This window comes from Crotalus tigris, unplaced genomic scaffold (genome assembly GCF_016545835.1).
Source record: "Crotalus tigris isolate CLP2741 ecotype Arizona unplaced genomic scaffold, ASM1654583v1 scf7180000018006.973166, whole genome shotgun sequence".
Taxonomy (NCBI): domain Eukaryota; kingdom Metazoa; phylum Chordata; class Lepidosauria; order Squamata; family Viperidae; genus Crotalus; species Crotalus tigris.
In genome coordinates, this window is record NW_024096771.1 from 99052 (window position 1) to 121005 (window position 21954).

Consider the following 21954-nt stretch of genomic DNA (forward strand, 5'->3'; position numbering starts at 1 on the left):
CCTACCCAAGGGTAACTTTCTGATTAACTTTAAATCTTTCTTTAAATCTATTTCACAGAGCCTTAGCATTTAAAAACTTTCCCAAATCTATTTTAAATAGATTTCTTCTTTGTTGAAGAAAAAAAGGCTGAAGAAAAAAATAAAGGACTTACAATTTTCTTTCTTGTTAAACGGATGGAAGAGAACCTCAACCAGCAATTGGCAGATTTGTGATTCCAAAGGATTTCAATCTTAAAGAAACAAAAAGTGATTAAAAAAATTAAGTTTGGATGAACCCTGAGGCCATAAAAGGCTGCATTTACAACTTGATAGAACCCACAACTCCCAGGTGAACACATGAGGCCGCAAAAATATCTATTTCTGCCAGTTACTCACAAAAATCTGCAACCCAGAGTATTTGTGGGCAATCTCTAGTTCTCTTTTTATTCCAGAGATAACTTTGGCAGTCCAAATCCCACATTGACCTTTTTACCCCAATGCCCCTGCAATAATGTGAAATGGAAACAATGTGTTAGCTTGCCTTGCCTCGCTAACTTTTAAACATACACGGGGAGCAGCCTTGATGGCAACAAGTTGAGCATATATGGCTTGCCAACTTTTGTGAGAAGAACCATTCAATACCCACAACATCAGATTTTGAACCACACAGAAAATAGATAATACGGAAAATGTCTTGTAGCTGCTCAAATTTAGAAATGGCAGAATCACAGATAGTGACAGGTTATATTACCTTATACTAAAAAAATAAGAAATATCAAAGGAGCTAAGTATAAAGACCATTCCCTGAACCATTCCCATTTTTATCATTAATGTAGATCTGAACAAGAGCTGTATCTGCAATGAAATATGTCTTTCTTTAGAAATCAAATGTTCCTGCTGTTCTTGTCTTGCTTTAAAAACATCGCCGTGCTGTAGCTCAACTTGCAGGTGTTAACCTTCTCTATTATTATCCCTTTTTTCTTGTAACAATTGGCATCCATTTCTGTCAAAGGGTGGCATAATACAATGTGATTATGCACAGCTGTGATACATATGGCTTGAAACATCAACACTTTTGAGGAGTTTTGTGAAAGCAATTTGGAAGGTTACCATGGTTTTAATTTCTGTTCATGTTGATTGATGAATTGCATGTTGTATTATCAGTCTCAGTTATTATTCATTAACTCTTTCTTCAGATGCAATCTGGCCTCCTTGCTTACCGTTGCATTGCATGGGAAACTGGAGTACTACACCAGCATCATGAAGGACCTCTTAGTAGATCTCATTGATGCTTCTGCTTCTAAAAACCCCAAGCTTATGTTGAGAAGGACAGAATCTGTGGTTGAGAAGATGCTGACCAACTGGATGTCCATCTGCATGTACAGCTTTCTCAGAGTAAGAAATTGGGAAGTGAAAATTTCCATAATTGTGGCAGGTATCCTTATGGATGTGTATAAAAAAGACTGGACATTTAAGACCTTCAGTATATAATTTTCCATTTTATGCACTTTAATACTAGTTATCTAATAAATCGTTATCTAATATTCAGTGTTGTCAAAGTATGAAAAACTGACAAGACAGAAATATCATTTTCTTTTTCTTAAAAAAAAAATCATAGATCCTGGATACATTTTAAACCTGAAGTTATTAATTTAAATTTAGGACAGGTAACATTCTATCATCTTATTATGATACTTCAAATCATAAGAACAGGTAGTGTACTAAATTAGTCTGATATGTCAACTTGTATTTTGACTTTATTGGAGGATTTATCAATATCATTTGGAAGTTTTGCATAGGCTTTTAGTTGTTCTGCATTCAGGTATTGTTGTATTCATGCATTTTTATACTACTCCACAAGAAAAAATAAGTTAGAGATGTCATTATTACTCAACGTTCCCAACAATACCTTTGGACATATAAAACTTAGAGTTTGTGAGCTGCCTGGACCACCCAGAAAACTGAAGAACTATTGAATTGCTAACAGTCCGAAGAAAAGCTAATACATAAGCAGCTGTGGCAATTTAAAAATACAGTGTATTTGAGCATTTGAGTAAAGATTTCAACAAGCAATAACTCTTTCAATGCTGCACTGGAATTCATATGTTGCAATATAGAGAAGATCACTTTTATCATTGTAATGTAGTTAAAAAAGTAATTTGCATGCCAAGAAAAGGCCTTGTGTATGGCAACTTAATTCTAATATTTAGCAGATTTTTTAAGCTGCAAAGATTATCTTTTCTACACAAAAACAAGGTTTCTAATTGGTGATGCTGTGGAATTTCTGTATTTAGTTCTTTAGTATTCAGTTTTTGTTTCAGAATCACTCACGTTTTATAATAATAATTTAATTTAGACTATTCACATTGGCCACATTTCTTTTCAAGAAGCTTTGTCTGCTTTTAGAAAACTACTAACTGATATTTCCATAGCCAGGCTAACCTAATAATCCAAGTATAAACTGCAGCTATTTATGCAAATCTCAGTAATGAGCTGAACATACAAATATTGTCTGTATAATCTCAGCAGATACTGGTTTTCAAGAAATTCTCAAGTTTTAGTGTTCTTTGAAGAACTAAGGTTAGAGATATTTTCAGAGGTAACTTAAATTTTAAAACATGCTTACCCTAAATGTACATTGTCTTCATACACACAGGATTCTTTCAACTATTTCTCTAATTCCTATAAAATTATTTTGGGAATCCTTCATTTGGTAAATACTCTACGTGTGCATTTACAAGTTTTTCCCACTAAATTATGCCAGACATATTTTGATTTCCCAGGGAAAATTCATTAATAAAAACCAGCCTTTTTTAAAAAAAGAAATCTGAATAATATGTATGCTTGAACATAGTTATCCTTTCATGTTTACATTTTTCTGAATTTTATTATGCAGTAATAACCAAGTAAAAAAATACATAATAGTGCGAGAACATTAAGAACTATTTACACTGGTTCAAGGATTAGTGAAAATTGTTGCCAGAAATGAGAAAGAATTTTTATTTGCATAAATATATGTACAAAGATGAACACATTTTTCACTTGTACATTTTTTTTGCCTGATTTCAGTTTTTTCTATCACTTTTTATTCTTTTTCTGCATTATCCTTGCTCCCAAAGAGAATAGTACACATGTGTGAGTGCATGCACATGTTTGTGTGTGCAGAAACAAAATAGAACATATTGTACCTAAAAAAAGGAGATTGTTAAAAGTAAAGCATTCATCTATGTGAATGCTTAATTCCCTCGAATAAGTGCTCATGGACTGTAGTTTTAATGTACATAGTGTTGACTCATTCCTTTCTTTTGTTTATACATTTACATTATCTTTAACAAAGATTGTGGTATAAATGCTATAATTATCAAACAGCAACACTATAAAATATGTTTACCTAGAATTCCCTCATTAAAGAAAATACTTATAGTATTTGATTATAGACATTCAGGGTCTAAAATTTAAATCAAATTATTCCTGTATTAATTTATTTAGTATATTTATAGGCCCTTCATTTTAATATACATGACTCTGGGTAGCGCACAATGAAAACAATAAAAAAAAACAACCAGAAGTAAAATAAAAATTAAAATAATACAAAGTAGCAGCCGAAGAGGACTTACAATCACTAAAAGAAGCCCTAATATGGGCTTTCCATGTTATCAGGGCCCCCAGGCTTGATGTTTTCAGTGCTAAACAAAAGGCCATTTTATGCTTGATGTTAGCTATTCAATAAATTGTGAATAGGGAAAAGTAAGAAACATGTTGTTGTTGTTTTTTAAATGTGGTGCTAAAATCTACTGATCTTGCATAAAGTCACTGTAAGAAAGCAGAAACCTCTCTTGAGAGAAAAGAACTCAGTTGGAATCTGATACCACCAAAGCTGACAGCCTAATATCTCCTGAAGGGAAATATAAAGTAACAGTATATAATTTTCTGGAAGGAAATCAAGTTTTATCCTATGGGATTTGAGTAGGATATCTTATAAAAGAAATTAATATCTGCAGCTTTCAAGCCTCTTTTTCTTTCAATACCTTAATTCCAGTACAAGTGAAGAAAGAATTGTGCATTGACTAGTATTTTTAATACCATGGATCCTATTTTATGAGCATATGAGGGCAAGGGACTTGTTTGAAGGAAGTATTTGAAGCATATAGGGGTGATAAAAGATAAAAGGGTTGTAGTAGGAAATTGAAATATAGTTTAAAATCCCTAACCATTAATCTAAAACATGAACTATTTTGTAAATAATTTGTGCATCCTGCCCCCTTCTTTTAAATCTGAGATTATCCTAGCTATAAGGGGGGAAAAAAGGCAGATGTTGTAGACATACATTGATTCTTCATGTAAGGTGTGATAATAGAGTAATGTTTTGGTATTTTGCAGAGGAATATGATTGGCTGAATCTGAAATAGCCTGCCAGTAAAGTAGACAATTTGAAAGAGTGTTGATTTTAACAAGGATGAGACAGTGCTACCTTTCCATCTGATGTTTAGAGAGAAAGTGTTCACACTCAGTGGTACAGGTAGACCTTGCTTATTATCTACTTTAGATAGCAAACATTTCCACTTACAACAGTGATGAAAAACTATTTTCACAGCACATTTCCTACACCCCTTAGCATATAGGTTGAATAAATAAGAAGAAAGTATATGGCCTTGATCAGAGTTCTGATCTAACTTCATCTTGTAATACTAGAGATTTTTGTAAGTATGGAATATTTCCTAAGATATCTTGGATGTTGACATCTGCACTGTATAGGTGGTGAACCTATGGCACGGATGCCAGAGGCGGCACTCAGAGCCCTCTCTGTGGGCACGTGCACCATTGCCCCAGTCCTAGGCCTTCATCTGGATTTTATAAAACCTTTTCGCTTTAGGCCTCCGCCGCCGTGTGCAAAAAAAAAAAAAAAGGTTCAATCAGTCAATTTCAACTTCTCGCAGGAAAAAAAAGATCTTGCAAAGTTGGAATTGATTGATTGAACTTTTTAGTCCCACCCAGTCTGCCATTACCACTGCAGCCACGCCCACCCAATGGGCCACACCCACCCGGCACTCGACGATGCATAAGTGGGTTTTTGGTTGCAGTTTGGGCACTCAGTCTCTAAAAGGTTTGCCATCACTGGTATAGAATTTCATATGCTCTTCCATCTTTTGTGAATTAGATACTATCTGTCCACTGGCATCACGTAGCACACTAAATTGAGATTGGAAACTCCATATAAGTTCATAATTTTTTTGGAAAACTTTCTTGATAGTTCTGTATCTGTTTCCATTCTCACCATCTTTATTGATGTCATAATGCTGCTTCTTGTTTCTTCTAACAGCCTCTGGAATTCTTTATTATGTTCCTTCATGAGATTGTTGTCTTTTTTGGCTTTGGTTTATCTTCCTGGCAATTTCCACCATGTGTTCAGTTATCCAGTTACTTTCTTCTGTTTTTTTTATTTTTAATCTTTGACAGTCTCTTTTCATATTCATCCTTAACAACTTACAGTATTTATTTTCATTCCACAATTCCTTTGATTCCCTATGAGTGAAACACCAAACTGATTGCTGATGTTTTCCTTGAAAATGGTGGGTATATGTTCAAAATCATATCATGGAAACATGGCTTTATTCTTCCACTTTGGTTTAATTTAAAATCTGCATGTGAGCAATTCATGTTCTGTTTGACAGAAAGACATAGGCTACATCTTTGTTATTATCACTGAACTCTGCCTTGATTTCTCTGTGCTTCATCTGATGTTGTTAATGTATATAGGCATTATTTTAATTGTTTAAGTTTGGGTTAGCAATGAAGAAATCATTGGATTGGCAGAAATCATTCTCCTACTTCATTTTAGTTTTCTTTGGCCATACAACCCAACTATATTTTCCTCCTTAATGTTTCTAATTTTAGCATGCCAATCATGAACCTCAAGCAACTAATCTTGCTAGCACGTTCTGTCTATTTCAAATTGAATGTGACTATAAAACTCATCATTTCCTTTTCTTCATCAGTGATTAAAACATAAACTTGTCATCTTAAAGAGATGTCCATGAAGAATGATTTACATTATTTAGTCACTGACTACATTGTGGACAAGTACTGTTCTTGCCATTCCTTTTTTTTTTCATGTCCTGAGTATGATCTTCTAACTGAAATATGTACAATTCCAGTCCACTTCAATCTACAGTCATGTAAAATATCGGTGCATAACTAATTTATTTCTTCTTTCACTATGTTGTGTTTTTCCATGTTCTTAAGTTTCATGTTTTCACTGTCTTTGGATTTTTTTTTCCTGCATGGTAATCTCAGTTTTAATCTGATCATATCATAAAGGCTATTAGTACTCCAGAGGATCCTCAGGTCTTTAAGAAGTCACTACCTTAGTCAATGCTGTCCACCCTGAGAGGCCTGTCATGCAGCACTACATTGTCAGTCACAGTATGTTGTATGTTCATGTGGCTTTCTCAGTAAAACACAGGAGTGGTTTACCATTGCTTTCTCCCACGCACTATGAAATTATTGCCTTTATCAATATCATTAAAGCAACAATCCATTTCTAATCCATCTTTCTGTATCCCTGCTGCCAAAATATAAATGCTTGCTTGCTTTATCCAGGCAACTGACACAACCTTCACTCCTTGGGTAACCCTGCTGGGAGTGTAGGCTTTTTCTGATCTAGCAAGTAAATGTAGAAATGCTAGTGGGAGAGGAAATTCAGCAATGAATTGCTGTCCTTCACTTGTCTCTATTAAATCTGTAGGGATGGCACTGCTAAAGAGATTTATTTCTGAGGAAGAATCGAGATTGGCTGTTTGAATGGAACAAATTATGCCACTGTATTTTGGCTACTTTACAAACTGGAGGAAAGCATAGTAAGGTGGCTGTCTTGATAAGCCTCTGTTTTAATTGAATGCAATCTGTAGATTTTGAACCTACTTATAAGAACCGAAATAAGCATCTTTTTAATCCTCCTAGATGAGATACCAGGGATTATCCTATGCACAGAAAGAATAATTTTAGATGGTGTTTGAAGCATCACAAATCTATTTCCTTTTCAGACTTGGGAATAGTTGTAAATCATCCAGCTATTTGCTGTGTAGGAAACATAAAGCAATGACATTTCTTATTGCTTTGGAACTAGTAAAGGAAGTCAAGCACAACTGAAAACTGAAAAAAAAAACCTGAAAAATTGCAGACCTCTGACAAAGAGTGCTGCATTGAATTTAGTTTAGGATATATCCAAATGCTGCTGAAATTGGGTTCCCTAAGGTGGAGAGTTATGTTGGAGGTGACCACAAACTGTTAGGGTTAGGGTTAGGGTTAGGACCATCAGATAAATACATTTATAAATATTTTTCCAATTTTCTTACTAAAGGTGACTCTTACCACTTTTTCACAATATCTTTAACTATCCAATTCCAATACTCTGTGATTCTCAGCAGCCAGCATTTATAGATATGGCTTTCATTGATCTGTGTAAGTCCTTGCTTTTTAGAGCTCACTCTGGTCTAATTGCAGCAGCAGATTTTTTTCCTCAAAAATCATTATCGTTTTTTTTGGTAGTAGAACGCCAAGCATGAAGAGATTCATTTTGGTACCAGTGTTGAATATCAATTGTGAGTGGTAGTATCTTCTTAAAAATATTCTGCTGTAAAGAAAAAATATTTTTCAAATTTTATAGTGAGCCTAAAGTCTTAAAAAAAACCCTGCCTTTATTTTTAGCAGGACCTTTTATCTAATAGCTGAAGGAAGAGTTTTGCTCACTCTTCTGTGGATGATATTGTGGCTATCCAGATTCTCTGCACACCTTTTCCAATTCCTGGATCTCTACATTTTCTGGTTGGAGCCAAGAATTCAATATAAAAATTTTCTTCTGCTGAGCTGCCAAAGAAAGATGGTAATGATCAGGAATAAACAATCACAGTAACCAATATTATACCTTGCTATAAAACTCTTAATACCCAACACTCTACTCATTTTCAGTCTTTACTCCTTAATATATGACATAGCAAACTAGAAAAGTTCTTTTCTTGATGAAATTAAACAGTTCAGCATATTGATTGATGATAGGTGTCCAAGAGAGTCATCAGTCATTTGCTTTCCATCATCTGTTTCCAAAACTCTTTCATGAAGAGGGCAATGTTAATGAATGAAAATTCAGAATAGACTTCCAAAAATCAATTTTGTTCTGTGGAACTATAACTCCACAGTGTTTTCATTTCATTGCTCAGCGGCCCATTTATATGTAGTAACTGTAATGAGATTTTTATTCAGTCTGTTGATACCATAACTTCTAATTCTACCCATACTTTTAATTTCCAAAAACCAATTCAACAGATTTCTAGAATCACAGAAAATAAATCATAATGTTTTGTCATTGTTGAAGGCTTTTTCCTTTTTCCAGTAGAGAAATGGTTTTTTTAAAAAATTATATGCATCATCTTAATTGGTTCCTATATACACTGTATATATAAAATATGCTAGTCAGATAGCTCCAAAATGTACCTAATTTGTTTCTGTGAAACAAATCCACTTATGTAAGTTGTTTTTGTACCGATATTAACTTACTCTCTTGTAGCATTAGGCCATGAGACATATCTGATGTTAGATCTGTTTTTTGTTTTTCAATTATCCCCATTAATCACAACATCTATTTGAAACAGCTGCTGCAAACGGTCCCTAACAATCGTGTGGTGAAAAAAATTCCTGCAGCTTACATTTTTCCTCATAAGTTAGCATTACATGATGTACACATTTGTTTTACATTAATGCCCTCCCAAATACTCTATCCATTTGTGTTGCAGAACAGAAAATTGAAGCACAAGCATTCTAATAATGCAAACTTTCAAAATAGTCAGTCGTAGTTATCCATTGTATAAGTAAAAGGAAACTGCAATGACAAACATATATTTCAATAAGTATCTTTATGTTAGATTCTGCCTACCTTCTTTGTTGTCCCAATCAAGCTGTTCAACATTTAATTAAAAAAATACGTTTTGTTCTCAGTGGAGAGTAAACTAGACTAGGCTAACCTCAGTCCTTCATTGTTGTCAATCTGCAAGACTTCATTTGATTCATCAGACTTAATCAAAGCTATGGGTACTATTAGTGTGAATGTGTATATGTGTGAACAATGTGAATACATAGGTAGATGAATCTCTTCCATGGAATTCCCATCTTGATGTTTCTCATACTCTAGGACAGTGGTTCTCAACCTTTCTAATGCCGTGACCCCATAATACAGTTCCCCATGTTGTGGTGACCCCCAACCACTTATACATCACCGGGTGCCAGGGGCGTGGCCAAAGAAAAGGGGGGGGGGAAATGGCGGACAGCCTTGTTTGGCGACCCCCGTGAAATGGTCGTTCGACCCCAAATGGGGTCCCGGCCCACAGGTTGAGAACCACTGCTCTAGGATACTCATGATCAGTGGGAATGTGGATTCTCATGCCAAGTAAAGAAGTTGAGACAGTAATTTACTGTAACAATAGCAATAGACTTATATATTGCTTCACAGTGCTTTAAAGCTCCCTCTAAGCAGTTTACAGAGTCAGGAAATTGACCCCAATAATCTGAGTACCCATTTTACTGACCTTGGAATGTTGGAAGGCTGAGTCAACCTTGAACAGTGAGGATCGAACTGCTTGTAATCAGCAGAATTATTCTGCAATATTGCAGTCTAACCACTGCACCAGCACGGCTCTTATGTAGTATTACTTAGTAATATAAATATTGTCAAGTCTAGTTTGGACCTTTAAGGGTAATTTTTTTTCTTGTTTGGTTCAGATTTTGGCTGAAATATTGTAGGTAGGTAGGTAGGTAGATATTAATATACACTCAAAAATGGTTTTTAAAACAAATTATCTGACAAACTAACTGAAAGCCTCAATTCTGACATCATTTTAAATTGTGGTTAAGGAAGCTTATAGTTATTAAATAATAGTTTGCAAAAGATTAGGTAACTTGAATTTGAATGTATGTATAACCATGATCTGTGCTAATTGTGGTAGGTATAAATCAATGTCTTATAGCTATATTTCAACAAATGCCAACAATATTCTTTAAATTATGATATACTGTAACATTTAACAAAGTAGGTTCTGAACAAAAGGTTTTTCATTTACTATAATGTTTATAAAAATATGAAGTTGTAAGGAACTTATTCTGTATTTAAGTGAGAAAGAAATTATGGTGTTTCTCCATAGAGGTCTAGACTTACATAGTCAGTGTACATATTGGCTGCCTTGCTTTGCAACTGTTTGAATTTTTTAGAATAAAACATAATAGATTTTTTTTGTTTGCATTTTATAGCTCATTTTAACACGGTTCCATAATCTTGAGTTTAGATGGTATACAAAGTTTTCTAACATTATGATGATATACACCATGAAAACCTTGCTTTCTAGAATTAACACAATACATTGTGTTTGGACAACATGCTGTGCTTGAACCAGCTACTTTATAGCATAGCATAAAGTTGTCTCAGTATAAGAATAACATATAAATTTGCGTGATATTCTATTTTATGTTTTTCAAGTGACCATTTAGGTTGAAGCATATAGAGAAGCAGCTTGAAAACATCATATAAGGAACATTTGAAAGAAAGATGCCAATTTGCAATTTTTATTCATGCAAGTTATTTTTATGTTCAGGATTACTTTGAAGGAACCATATTACAGTCGCAAGTCAAAATGTCTTATTAAAAAAACAAACACAGTGGAAAAATATGTTTTTTCTTTTAAGAAAGCCTGTTAATCATTTTCTCTAACAAAAAAATCCAAGTCATTTCCAAAACTATTTCCCACAATAATTTTATAAAACATTCCAAGCATTGCTATTTCATCAGCAATTGTTTTCTGTGTATTTCCTTCTCCATTTTTAAATGTGTTTCTTAGCCCACGAACGCGAAGCCAAACCCACGACCACGAACGCGAAGCCAAACAACAGCAATGCAGTTCACCATCTCTAATCCCTCTGTAACTAAGACAAACCTGAGCACAACAAAGCCCCCACCCATACAGAACACTCCCGCATCCAATCAGAGCACAGCCAACCCCCCAGCCAATCAGAGCACAGCCAAGCCCCTAGCCAATCAGAGCACACCTCCACCCAATCAGAACACAGCCAAGCTCCCATCCAATCAGTTCATACCCCCACTGGCAGTTAAAAGGAAGAAACAGCTACAACCACACATTGCTCCTAGAAGCAAGAAGCTGAAAGCACCAGCCTGAAGATGACGAATGAGACTTCGTCGAAACGTCGCCAAGACACTTCCAATTTTACGCGGGAGAAAACCCGAATAACCAAAGACCTACATATGTGTGTGTGTGTTTTCTGAGGTTTTCGCGGGTGTTTGGTGTTTGGTTATTCGGGTTTTCTCCCACGTAAAACACTTTTCTCCCACCAAGACACTTCTAATTTTACACGGGAGAAAACCCGAATAACCAAAGACCTACATATATATATATATATATATATAGGATCCTATACGTTTGTGTTCCCTTTATTTTTTTGAGATATATATATATATATATATATATATATATTATATATATATATATATATATATATATATATATATATATATATGTCTTTAATGGTTATAAAAATACAAATCCCGGGCATATAAATACAAATCCCGGGCATATTTGTTCAATGATGCAATCTTCGATCTCCGGGAAGAGTATACTCCAGTTATTTATTGTTAAAATAACATTTAAAACAATAAAAACAGTTATATACAAGATTATATAACTATTTTTATTGTTTTAAATGTTATTTTAACAATAAATAACTGGAGTATACTCTTCCCGGAGATCGAAGATTGCATCATTGAATATATATATATGTATATGTATATGTATATACATATCATGTAGTGTAGTTGTTCTTTCTTCAGTAGTAACCCTTGCCATTAAACCTGTTGCAAAATACTGCAGCAGTAACTGAAAAGCCCTAGCTTTTTTTGTAGCAGTATCTTTCAAAACAAAGTAGAAAAAATTCATGCACTCTGTTTAATCAAAAACAGTATATGTGATGCCATGGCAATAAATACTAGTTCTGTCAGGGTGGCCTCCTCATAAAGCACATTCACTAGCTTTGGAAGTAGCTTTATGATTGACACATATTTTGTTTCTGAGACTTTAATAGATTTTGTGTGGAGGTTTAGCCTTGTTTGTTGGAGGACAGGGTGTTGATGTATTGGAGAAGGAACTTAAATCTGAAGTTTAGTGCAGATCCAGAATGCATAACTGACCTTGATTTTTCAGAGGCCTGGGTCTAAATTTAGTGTATAACTACTCACTAGGCCACTGTAGCTTCATAGCAAAATCAGCTTTCTCAGCAAACATTCTTGAAATTTTATTCTCTCCAATTTTGTAAGCAAAGCTAAAGGAATAGTACTAAATACACTAACCTAGGAGGGTGTTTCTGGACTGCTTGGAGAGTTCCTACTGCTATCCCTCAGAATTGATTATCCAACTATTTAATTTTTTTCCCTTCTGAAAGAAAATGGATAAATAGTGGATAAATGGAGGTAAATACTGAAAAAAAACCTCTCCCTCCAAAATGAGAATGATATAATATCATAATCTGACATGTAATACCACTTTACCACTTCTAGAATCTAGAGACATTAATATTTTTCTGTTCTATCCCTATAAATTAAATAAGCATATTTCTCATCTAGTAGCAATGCGGCTGTTGTGAAATGTATCCAAAACCAAAATTAAAAGAGTAAAATGAAAACAAGTTAAATTGATAACAACAACTCCAGTAAGAAGTAAACATCTAACAAAGTGTTAGCAAAATCTTCAAATGAGTAAGTTAGAATTATTATCATTTTATCAGAAGAAATTATGCTGATGAAAAATTAAATCTTGGCACTACAAAACAGATAGTATACACCCATGGACAGCCTTGTTTATATTGCCAAGAACAACTGAGTGAAAGCCAGTAATAACCTGTTTCTATAGTGATGTGTACCCATCAAGTGGAGGAATTTGAACAGATGTGGACCATGTAGAATTCTAAAACATTTTTATAATAGTTATACTAGAGCAGTTAGACATTCAGAAGTGTGTATGCACCTGGTTGCATGTGGGAGAGGCACAGTTGCATCACAAAAGTAAATATACCCCTTAATGAATGAAACAAATATTACTATTAACTAATGACATTAAGAGGGCTTCCTTAATTTGATATGAATTTAATCAGAAAAATTCCTTTTGGATTCTTCAAAAGTCTATACACAAAATGTTAATAAAGTTACTGCTATCCAATTTGAATGTTGCCATATAAAGTAAGTACTGAATTAAAAGTTTGTGGAAATTTCATTTTTTAAATAGTTAGCTAGTTAGTTAGCATAGCCATCCACCTCAAGCCAGTGACTCTGGGCAGCAAACAATCATAAAAATAGTTAAAATTGCTAAAACACAATACATAAAAGAAATTAAATATCAGTAACAGCTAAGACATATCCATTGTTGTCAACATAACCAGGAAATAGGCCCATTCATATACCCGGGGCCCTGGACCCTGGCACATGGCCAGGTTTTCAAGGCTTTCCAAAAAGCCCACAGAGTAAGATCTATTCAATCTTTGGAGGGAGAATGTTCAATAGAGCAGGAGTTATAGCAGAGAAGGCACATCTCCTGGCCCCCACCAGCCAACGTTCCTTGACTGATGGAATCCAGAGCATATCAATCCTGATGGGCCAGATTGGATGGATAAAACAACTGGAAGAAGATGGTCTCTCAGATAACCCAGTCCCAAGCCATGAAGGGATTCAGCCAGTTCGCACCACTTCGGCAAAACCGATAACTAATTTTTTATTGCCCAAGCCTAGAACGAACTTCCAGAAGTGGCATCCACGCAGAGAACCAGTTGTTCCCATATTTGAATCTCACCACTGCATGAAGGGCTTTAAAGTTGACAAGTAGCCCCTTGATTTGCACCTGGAAACAGACCTACAAACAATGCTGTCTCCAAAGCAACGGTGTTACATGTATCATGTAGTTGACACCATTTAGAACCCGTGCAGCTACATTCTATCCCTACATTCTACTGAAACTTCTGTATGTTCCTTAAGGGCAGCCCTATGTAGATCATGTGGCAGTAGTTCAAATGGGAGGTTACAAGGGCATGAGAGACAATGAACAAATTGTCCTGGGTGCAACTGGTACACACAAGGTGTACAAATGCCCTCTTAGCCATGGCTAACACCTGCTCCAGCAGGAGCTGTGAGTCCAAGAAGACCCCCAAATTGCACACCAGGTTCATCTAAGGCAGTGCCACCTTATCCAGGAAGCATCCAAAGCCACAGTCTTGCTTGGGTTGAATCTAAACCCATAGTGCCCCATCCAGGTTCCTCAGTCTCCAGGCTTTGAGACAAGATGTCCAGGGCATCGCTCAGGCAGGAGATACAAAGCTGGGGATCATCAGCATAATGATGAAAGCTCACCTGAAACCATTGGATCACCTCACCCAGATCTATCTTCTCTGTAGAGGTCCATATAAATATTGTAGTTGTACAGGATATTGAACAAAGCTAAATTGTATAGTTGTTCCTGTACTATAATTTTTCAGTCTGAATGCTTTCATATTGGTTCTTAAATCTTCTCATAAGTGAATAATTTCATTTGCTTTTGTAGAGTGATAAGTAGCTCTTTTGGGTTACTTTATAATACACTAGTATTACAACTAGAAGTGTGAATTACCCTTTGCATATATGGACAATGTTATAAAAAATGTCCATTGTTAGTTTATGCTCAGAAAATCATAGCTTGTTATTTCATCTAATAGGAAACAGTTGGGGAGCCTTTTTTCCTGCTGTTATGTGCTATTAAACAACAAATCAATAAAGGATCTATTGATGCCATCACTGGAAAAGCAAGATATACGCTTAATGAAGAATGGTTATTGAGAGAAAACATTGAAGCAAAGCCAAGGGTAAGAAGTTCCTTTTTCTTGTTTTTAATAAAAATGTGTTTGTTACTTTGCCTATGAGGCTTTTGTAACCAGGACACCTTAAGGTTTGAAGGCCTGTTTGATGCAACAAAAAGGCTGATACCTCTTTTTGAGTGTGTTATCTCTGTTCTGAAATTCAAAAATGCATCCTGTTCCTAAGCAACCACCACTAAGGTTACTTATTCCCTTGATAGACAAAGTGGCTGAAGCTGTGACCAGAGACAAAAGGGACAGCAGGGATCAAATCATGATTTTTCTAAGTGTTCATTCAGTTAGCAGGCTCCCCTGAGATTGAAAAACTTCTTCCCAAACTAAATTAGTTTTTTCAGTTATAACTCAGAGGTTTTTTTTCCAAAAAAGATAAGTCATTGTTTTTTTAGTAATAGCAGCCCCAATTCTCCTTGAATTGAAGGACCGTGCTGAATACAGAGGGGAATATTTTCCAACAAGTGTACTATAAAAGATAGGTCTTGAAAATGGATCATGTCTAGTGAGATAACTAGTCAAAACACAAAATCATTGAGGTTGACAAATCATAATGTACTCAAAGTACAGTTTTCTTAGGAATTATGTAGATTAGATACCTATTCTCCAAATTTTACTACCTATTCTATATATCAAATGGTAGCAATTGTGCAAACATATATGAAATATGCAATTCTTAAAATATCAGTGTTGCTAAGACCTGAAAAACAGAGTATATATCGAATTATCAGTTCATAGATGATGGAAACAGTTACTACTGTGTTTCCCTGAAAGTAAGACCTACCTCGAAAATAAGCCCTAGCTTGATTTTTGGGGGTGGGCCTAATGTAAACCCTACACCAAAAATAAGCCTAGTTTTGGGGTGAGGTGCACAGCTAAAAATCAAGCTAGGATCAGGGAGGGGGTGGAGCTGCCCCACATGCCCCACACCGCTTACCATTGCAGCCAGGCCTCACACAAATCGACACCTGCCTCACCTTGCCAGCCTACTTCTTCTGCAGCACCCCCCAGCCTCCATTTCACTGGCAGAGGCCTTCTGGAAAGGTCTCTGCAGCCAAGAACCGAGCTACTGATTCAATCCGTAGCTCGGTTATTGGCTGCAGAGGCCTTTCTGATAGCGAAATGCAGGCCACGTGCATCAATCCAAAGCTCCATTCTCAGCTGTGAGGCATTTCCTTCAGCTGCAGAAGAAGTGGGTCAGCTGGGCGGGGCTGTTGGTGCCGCCACTACGAGGTGAGACCGTGGAAAAGACACCCCCCAAAAATAAGACCTGGTGCCTCTTTTGGAGGCAAAAAATAATAATAAGACCGAGTTTTATTTTCGGGAAAACACAGTAGTTATTCAAGGTTTTATTACAAATATTACAGGAATTGTACTGAAAAATTATGATGTTTTATAATTCTACTGAAAAATTATGTTTTTTATGAGCTAGTTCATACTAGGCCAGGGGTAGGCAACCTTGGCTCTTTTATGACTCATGGAATTCAATTCCCAGAATTCCTGAACCAGTACTCGATGGAGGAATGTGTTAAATTCAGCCTGTTAGTAAATGCAGTAGTAAAAATGTCTGCAGAATGAAAATTAAACTCTGTATTTGACTGCAATTGTGTAAATCTTGAAGAATAGTCCCAGAATCAGTGGGCTCACTCAGAAGTTAGGATGGGTGTAAATGGAAACAGCTTTGGGGCACTGAACCTTTTGCCTTACTGCCATATACCCATTCCTAGCTGAATGATAACTTACGGTGCAGAATTGAAGGGCAGCTTTGTCTTTCATGAATCCATATGAATAAATTGGAAAAATGTATTTTAGTCTTTGTTTACTAGCGACTGAAATAGAAATGAATGGACAGTTCCATTCAGAGATATCATTAAGAGCACACAAACAGTCCACAATTGATTCTTTTTTAAAAATACATATATAAAAAATGTTCCCAGGACACAAGCAGAACTGTCTACAACTCGCAGTACCTATGATGGTATATTGAAGAGTTGAGGTCAGGGAACAGTGGTATCGTAACAATAATTATAATTCATTAAACTTCCCATCTCTCCATAGCTCTGGGTTATCAGAATTTCAGATATGTAGGATTGAATGTATGCAGTTCAAAAGACAGCATTGAGGCAGTCCTTAACTTACAACAGTTCATTTAGTGACCATTAGAAGTTACAATGGCACTAAAAGAAAGTGACTTATGACTGGTTTTCACACTTGTAGCTTCTGCGTGGTCATGTGATCAAAATTCAGCTGCTTGGCAACTGACTCATATTTATGACAGTTGTGGTGTCCCAGAGTCATGTAATCACCTTTTATGACCTTCTGACAAGCAAAGACAATGGGGAAGACAGATCCACTTAACAACTGCGTTACTAACTCAACAAATGCAGCGATTCACTTTATAACTATTGCAAGAAAAGTTGTAAAATAGGGCAAAATTCACTTAACAACTGTCTCACTTAGCAAGAGAAATTTTGGGCTCAGTTGTGATCCTAAGTCAAGGACTAGCAGTATTTTGCTGTCCAAAAGAGGAAGCCAATTTGATTTGCTGGCTAAGGCAGAGGTCTCCAACATTTTGGGCACCAAGGACCATGGAGAAAGGCTTTTCCATGGACCAGAGGATGGAGCTTTGCTTGTTTGTGCGGCCCACTTGCTGGCATGCTGCAGACCGGTGCCAGTCCACAGACAGGGGATTGGGGACTCCCGGTTAAGGTATTGGATTAGAAAGCAGGGGGTCATGTTTCCTGTTATGCCTTGATCATGAAAACCAGCTGGGAGTTCTATGTGCCAATCATTCTCTTTCAGTCCAGCCCATGTCACATTTTGTAGTATGCAAAATAGGAGGTGGGAGCATAAAGAAACGTACTCCACCTCAAATTCATCCAAGAACAAAGGTAGAATAACAATCAAATAAAAAGTGCTCTTGTGAAATCATATTCATGAGATATCACCAACTATACATTTGGAACACTTCTGTATATTTCTTGTGAACATACTGTACCTGATTATATGTAGTCACACTGCTTCTAGCTGAATATTGTTTTAATGGAATAAAATCCTGAATTAAATATTCAGGAATAGAATCTTGACACGTTCAGTTGTCAAACGTAATCTTCAGCTAATGTCTGTTCCCAAATGGTAAAAAAACATAGTTTTCTCTCTTGAGGTATTTTGTTCTTTTTGAATCAACTAGCTAGTATATTATAGCTAGTTAATTCAAAAGGAGCACAAAAATTTAAGAGAGAACACTGTGATTTACAAATGCAAATTCTCATAAATATCTTCTTATTGCTACAAATGCTGCATGGGCCTTATTATTCCAAAGAGCAAAATAAATTGTAAAGCTTTCTTAAACTGTGTCATGTCCAGCTGCATTTAAAGATGTATTTGATTGCTCTTCTGTATTTTTTTAAAATCCAACTATATTTAATAAGCTAAGAGACCAGGCAGAGGGATTTTAGCAAAGCTTTCTCCCTAATGTGTTTTTTTTTAAAATGTGGGGGGGGGTTGTCTTGTAGGGAAGTATTTCATCATATCAACCCTCATTTGCAGTCTGAAGTAGTGAAGTTAAGACACATGTCTAGGTTTTATCTGCTTATATTTATGAGAATTATGTCAATGCAGCAGTGGTAGCAACAAGAAGACACAGAAGCTCAGGTTGCTAAATGTAATTTCTACTTAGCCCAGGGAAGAGCCAAGGTCATTTATTATGTACTAGATCTATGTTACATCTCTCTCCCTCTCTCTCTCTCTCTCTCTCTCTCACACACACACACACACACACACACACACAGAAAGAGAGAGAGAGTTCATAATCATTCTAAGGCAAAGTAAATTATCATTGTACCCATATTCACTGGTGCTACAAAATGAATTTATGGAAGAAAATGGCAACTGCATGATATTGTTCCTGTATTTCAGACCTTAAGTTCATAGACAGGACAGTTCAAGGGGAACTTAACAATGTTCTCATACCGCCTTGAATAAAACAGTCAATACCAATTTACTGAACTATAAATCAGTGCTTTTCACTAGCTTTAACATTCACCTCTTGCCATCCCTCTCTCTTTTAATATACGGTAGTTAGATTTGCCAAGGATTCTTGGAGTCTATAGTTCATATGCTTTTCATGCTTATAACTTGTGCATATCACCTACAACCTTAGCAACCTTCTCCTTCCACAGAATCTTAATGTGTCTTTCCAAGGCTGTGGAATGGACTCTCTGAGTGTTCGGGTGATGGATACAGATACTCTCAGTCAAGTTAAAGAGAAGATACTTGAAGCCTTTTGCAAGAATATTCCATACTCCCAATGGCCCAGAGTGGAAGATGTTGATCTAGGTAAGTAAGTTTTTTTTTTTGTTGAGAAGCACCAGTTTTTATCTTTAGGATATGAATGCTCATCATATACAAGATAACATTCAGACATGGAATATCTGCCCTTAGTGTTTTTCTTTGATCAGCTGCTTGGGAATTAAGCAGTGTTTTAAGAGATTTGGTATTTGTTTTGCTTGTTTTCAAAAATTCACTTTGCCATTAAGAGTGCTTACGTTACATACAAGCAAAATAATCACCAAACCTAGAACTTCCAGGAACAAAAAATGACAGAGATAGGTTGCATTGAGGTGGAGTGTGTGTGTGTGTGTGTGTGTGTGTGTGTGTGCGCGCGCATATGTACATGTGTGTGGGTAAAAGATTTAATAGAGATGGCACTAATTATTGAAGGACCAAGCCATCAAATAAAACACTGAGGGCTAAATCTCAGGAATGCCCCTAGTTGTGCTTATTCAGCATATTCAGGGAAACAGCAACAGGAACATAAAGTACTGTTGCTAATCATTGCCCAAAACTAAAAAGGAGATCTTGGCAGAAGCAAAGGTAATAAGCTTTATTTCCAGATATAAATGCTAGGGAATATAGAGAAAATGGTGATTTTCACAGGGAGCTCAGCAGTTTCCCTCCTCTGAAATTTAAAAAAAAAAGTTTTGAGGAAATTGAAAAAATTGGTTGAAGTCAGAAAAAAATGGTAGCTCTACAATTAATTAATAGTTTGTAACTTTATTTACGTTCTCTTAAGTTGTGCTTCAGAAATTAACTGAATTTGAAATGTTTGAAATTAATAGAATTTCTGTATAAATGCATTCAGGGTTAGACTGTACTTGAGCAAAAGCAATTGTTGTATATTTATTTAAATCCAGGTAGTTGGAAATCAGGGTGTTTTTTTCTTTGCAAAGTTTAAGTGTGATAGTATTTTTATTGGTATATAGATAGTACAAAGAGTAACAGGGATTACAAATTATCTACTTGCAATGCTCTTAAAAGATTTTCTACCATGGTTACTCACATGTGAGTCTAATGGAATAAAAATGCTTGCTACTGGAGTACTCGTTTGCCAAATCACAAAATGTGGCATCAAAATAAGAAAAGCGATTTATATTCTTGCTAACACTTGCTGTATTTCAGGTAACTTTTTATTCCGTTTTCTTTTTTTAGAATGGTTTGCCACAAGCACTGACAGTTACATCCTCCGGGACCTTGATGACACTTCCGTGATGGAAGATGGCAGGAAAAAACTGAACACCTTAGGACATTATAAGGTAAAAAAAGTATCATTGCTCCAAGAATTTCTTTCCCTTTCAGCCTGGCTTTCCTCAGAGGCCCCACGATCTGCTTCCTAAGCAGGATTAGTAGAAGCAAGCAGGAAGGTTGCCATAACTCCACAAGACCTTCTGGGGAATAGACATCTGCCCTGGCGAGAAATTCGTTAATATTGCAACACATCAAGACTAATTAAACACTTTTCATGCAAAACAAGATATTGCCGTGGAAGAAAAAGCTTCGTTTTTCCCAGTGGCTGCCATCCATCCGTCCTAATTAAAATCATGCCAGTCCTCTTCTTAACAATAGTGTCAGAGTTCGCATTGATGTCTTATGGGAGCACGGGTTGCCCACAAAAGAAGCCTGCTTTTTTTTAAACTTCCTTTGTGAAAAATAATTTCAATTCATTTGAAGTGACAGTCATATAATTTAGGCCTTTCTTCAAAGCATTTTCACACGCATATACTAATTTCATACAATAGCCGTGGGACTGAGCATGTACTACTTCTGGGTTTTTCCTTCCGTTCAGTTGTGCCTGATTCTCAAAGACTGCCTGGACAATTCCCTGCAGTTTTCTTGGAAAGGTTTTTCAGAAGGGGTTTGCCATTGCCTGCTTCCTAGAACTGAGAGAAAGCGACTGGCCCAAGGTCACCCAGATGGCTTTGTGCCTAAAGCTCCCAGTCTCCCATTTTCTAGCCTCGTGCCTTAATCACTACATCAAACTGGCTCTCACTACTTTTACAGTACCACAGCCTATTTCCTGGTAAGATAGAAAAGCGTGGGATAGACAGTACCACGACCAGATGGATTCGCAGTTGGCAGACCAACTGCAGTCAGCATGTAGTCCTCAATGTAGCTACATCTATGTGGAGGGAAGCGTGCATGCAGTGGAGTTCTGTCTTGGGCCCAGTGTTCTTCATCATCTTTATAAATGATCTAGACCAGGGGATAGAAGAGGAACTCATCAAATTTGAAAATGACACCAAGCTGGAGGGAATTGTCAACACTTTGGAAGATAGACTCAAGATTCAGAAAGTTCTTGACAGACTTGAGCGTTGGACCCTATCCAGCAAGAGGCAGCTGAGTGGTGGGAAAAATAAGGTCCTGCATGTAGGCAGGAAAAAGTAAATGCATCGGTATAGAATAGGAGGCACCTGGCTCAACAGTAGTAACTGTGAGAGGAGCTAGTGGATTACCGCTTAACTATGGCTCAGCAATGTGATGCAGCTGCCAAAAAAGCCAATACAATCCTAGGCTGCTTCAACCTTGCAGGAAGTGATAGTACTTCTCTACATTGCACTAATCAGACCACATTTGGAGTACTTCATTCAGACTGCATGGTGGCAGTCTTCTGAAACCTAAAGGGCTGTCACAGGAAAGAGGGCATTGATTTATTCTCTGTAGTATCTGACAAGAAGTAGTGGGTGGAAGTTCGTCAGAGAG

The 21954-nt window shown here is 36.3% G+C and overlaps 1 protein-coding gene across 1 annotated transcript in view; it reads left to right on the top strand.

Annotated features, from left to right (window-relative positions):
* Nucleotides 1-21954, top strand: part of PLXND1 (plexin D1) — a 137487-nt gene that overhangs the window by 75339 nt on the left and 40194 nt on the right. The window contains exons 24-27 of the mRNA XM_039346542.1: nt 1176-1374; nt 14767-14913; nt 19098-19254; nt 20407-20510. Of these exons, the coding sequence (XP_039202476.1) occupies nt 1176-1374; nt 14767-14913; nt 19098-19254; nt 20407-20510 (607 nt within the window). The remainder of the gene's footprint in view (nt 1-1175; nt 1375-14766; nt 14914-19097; nt 19255-20406; nt 20511-21954) is intronic.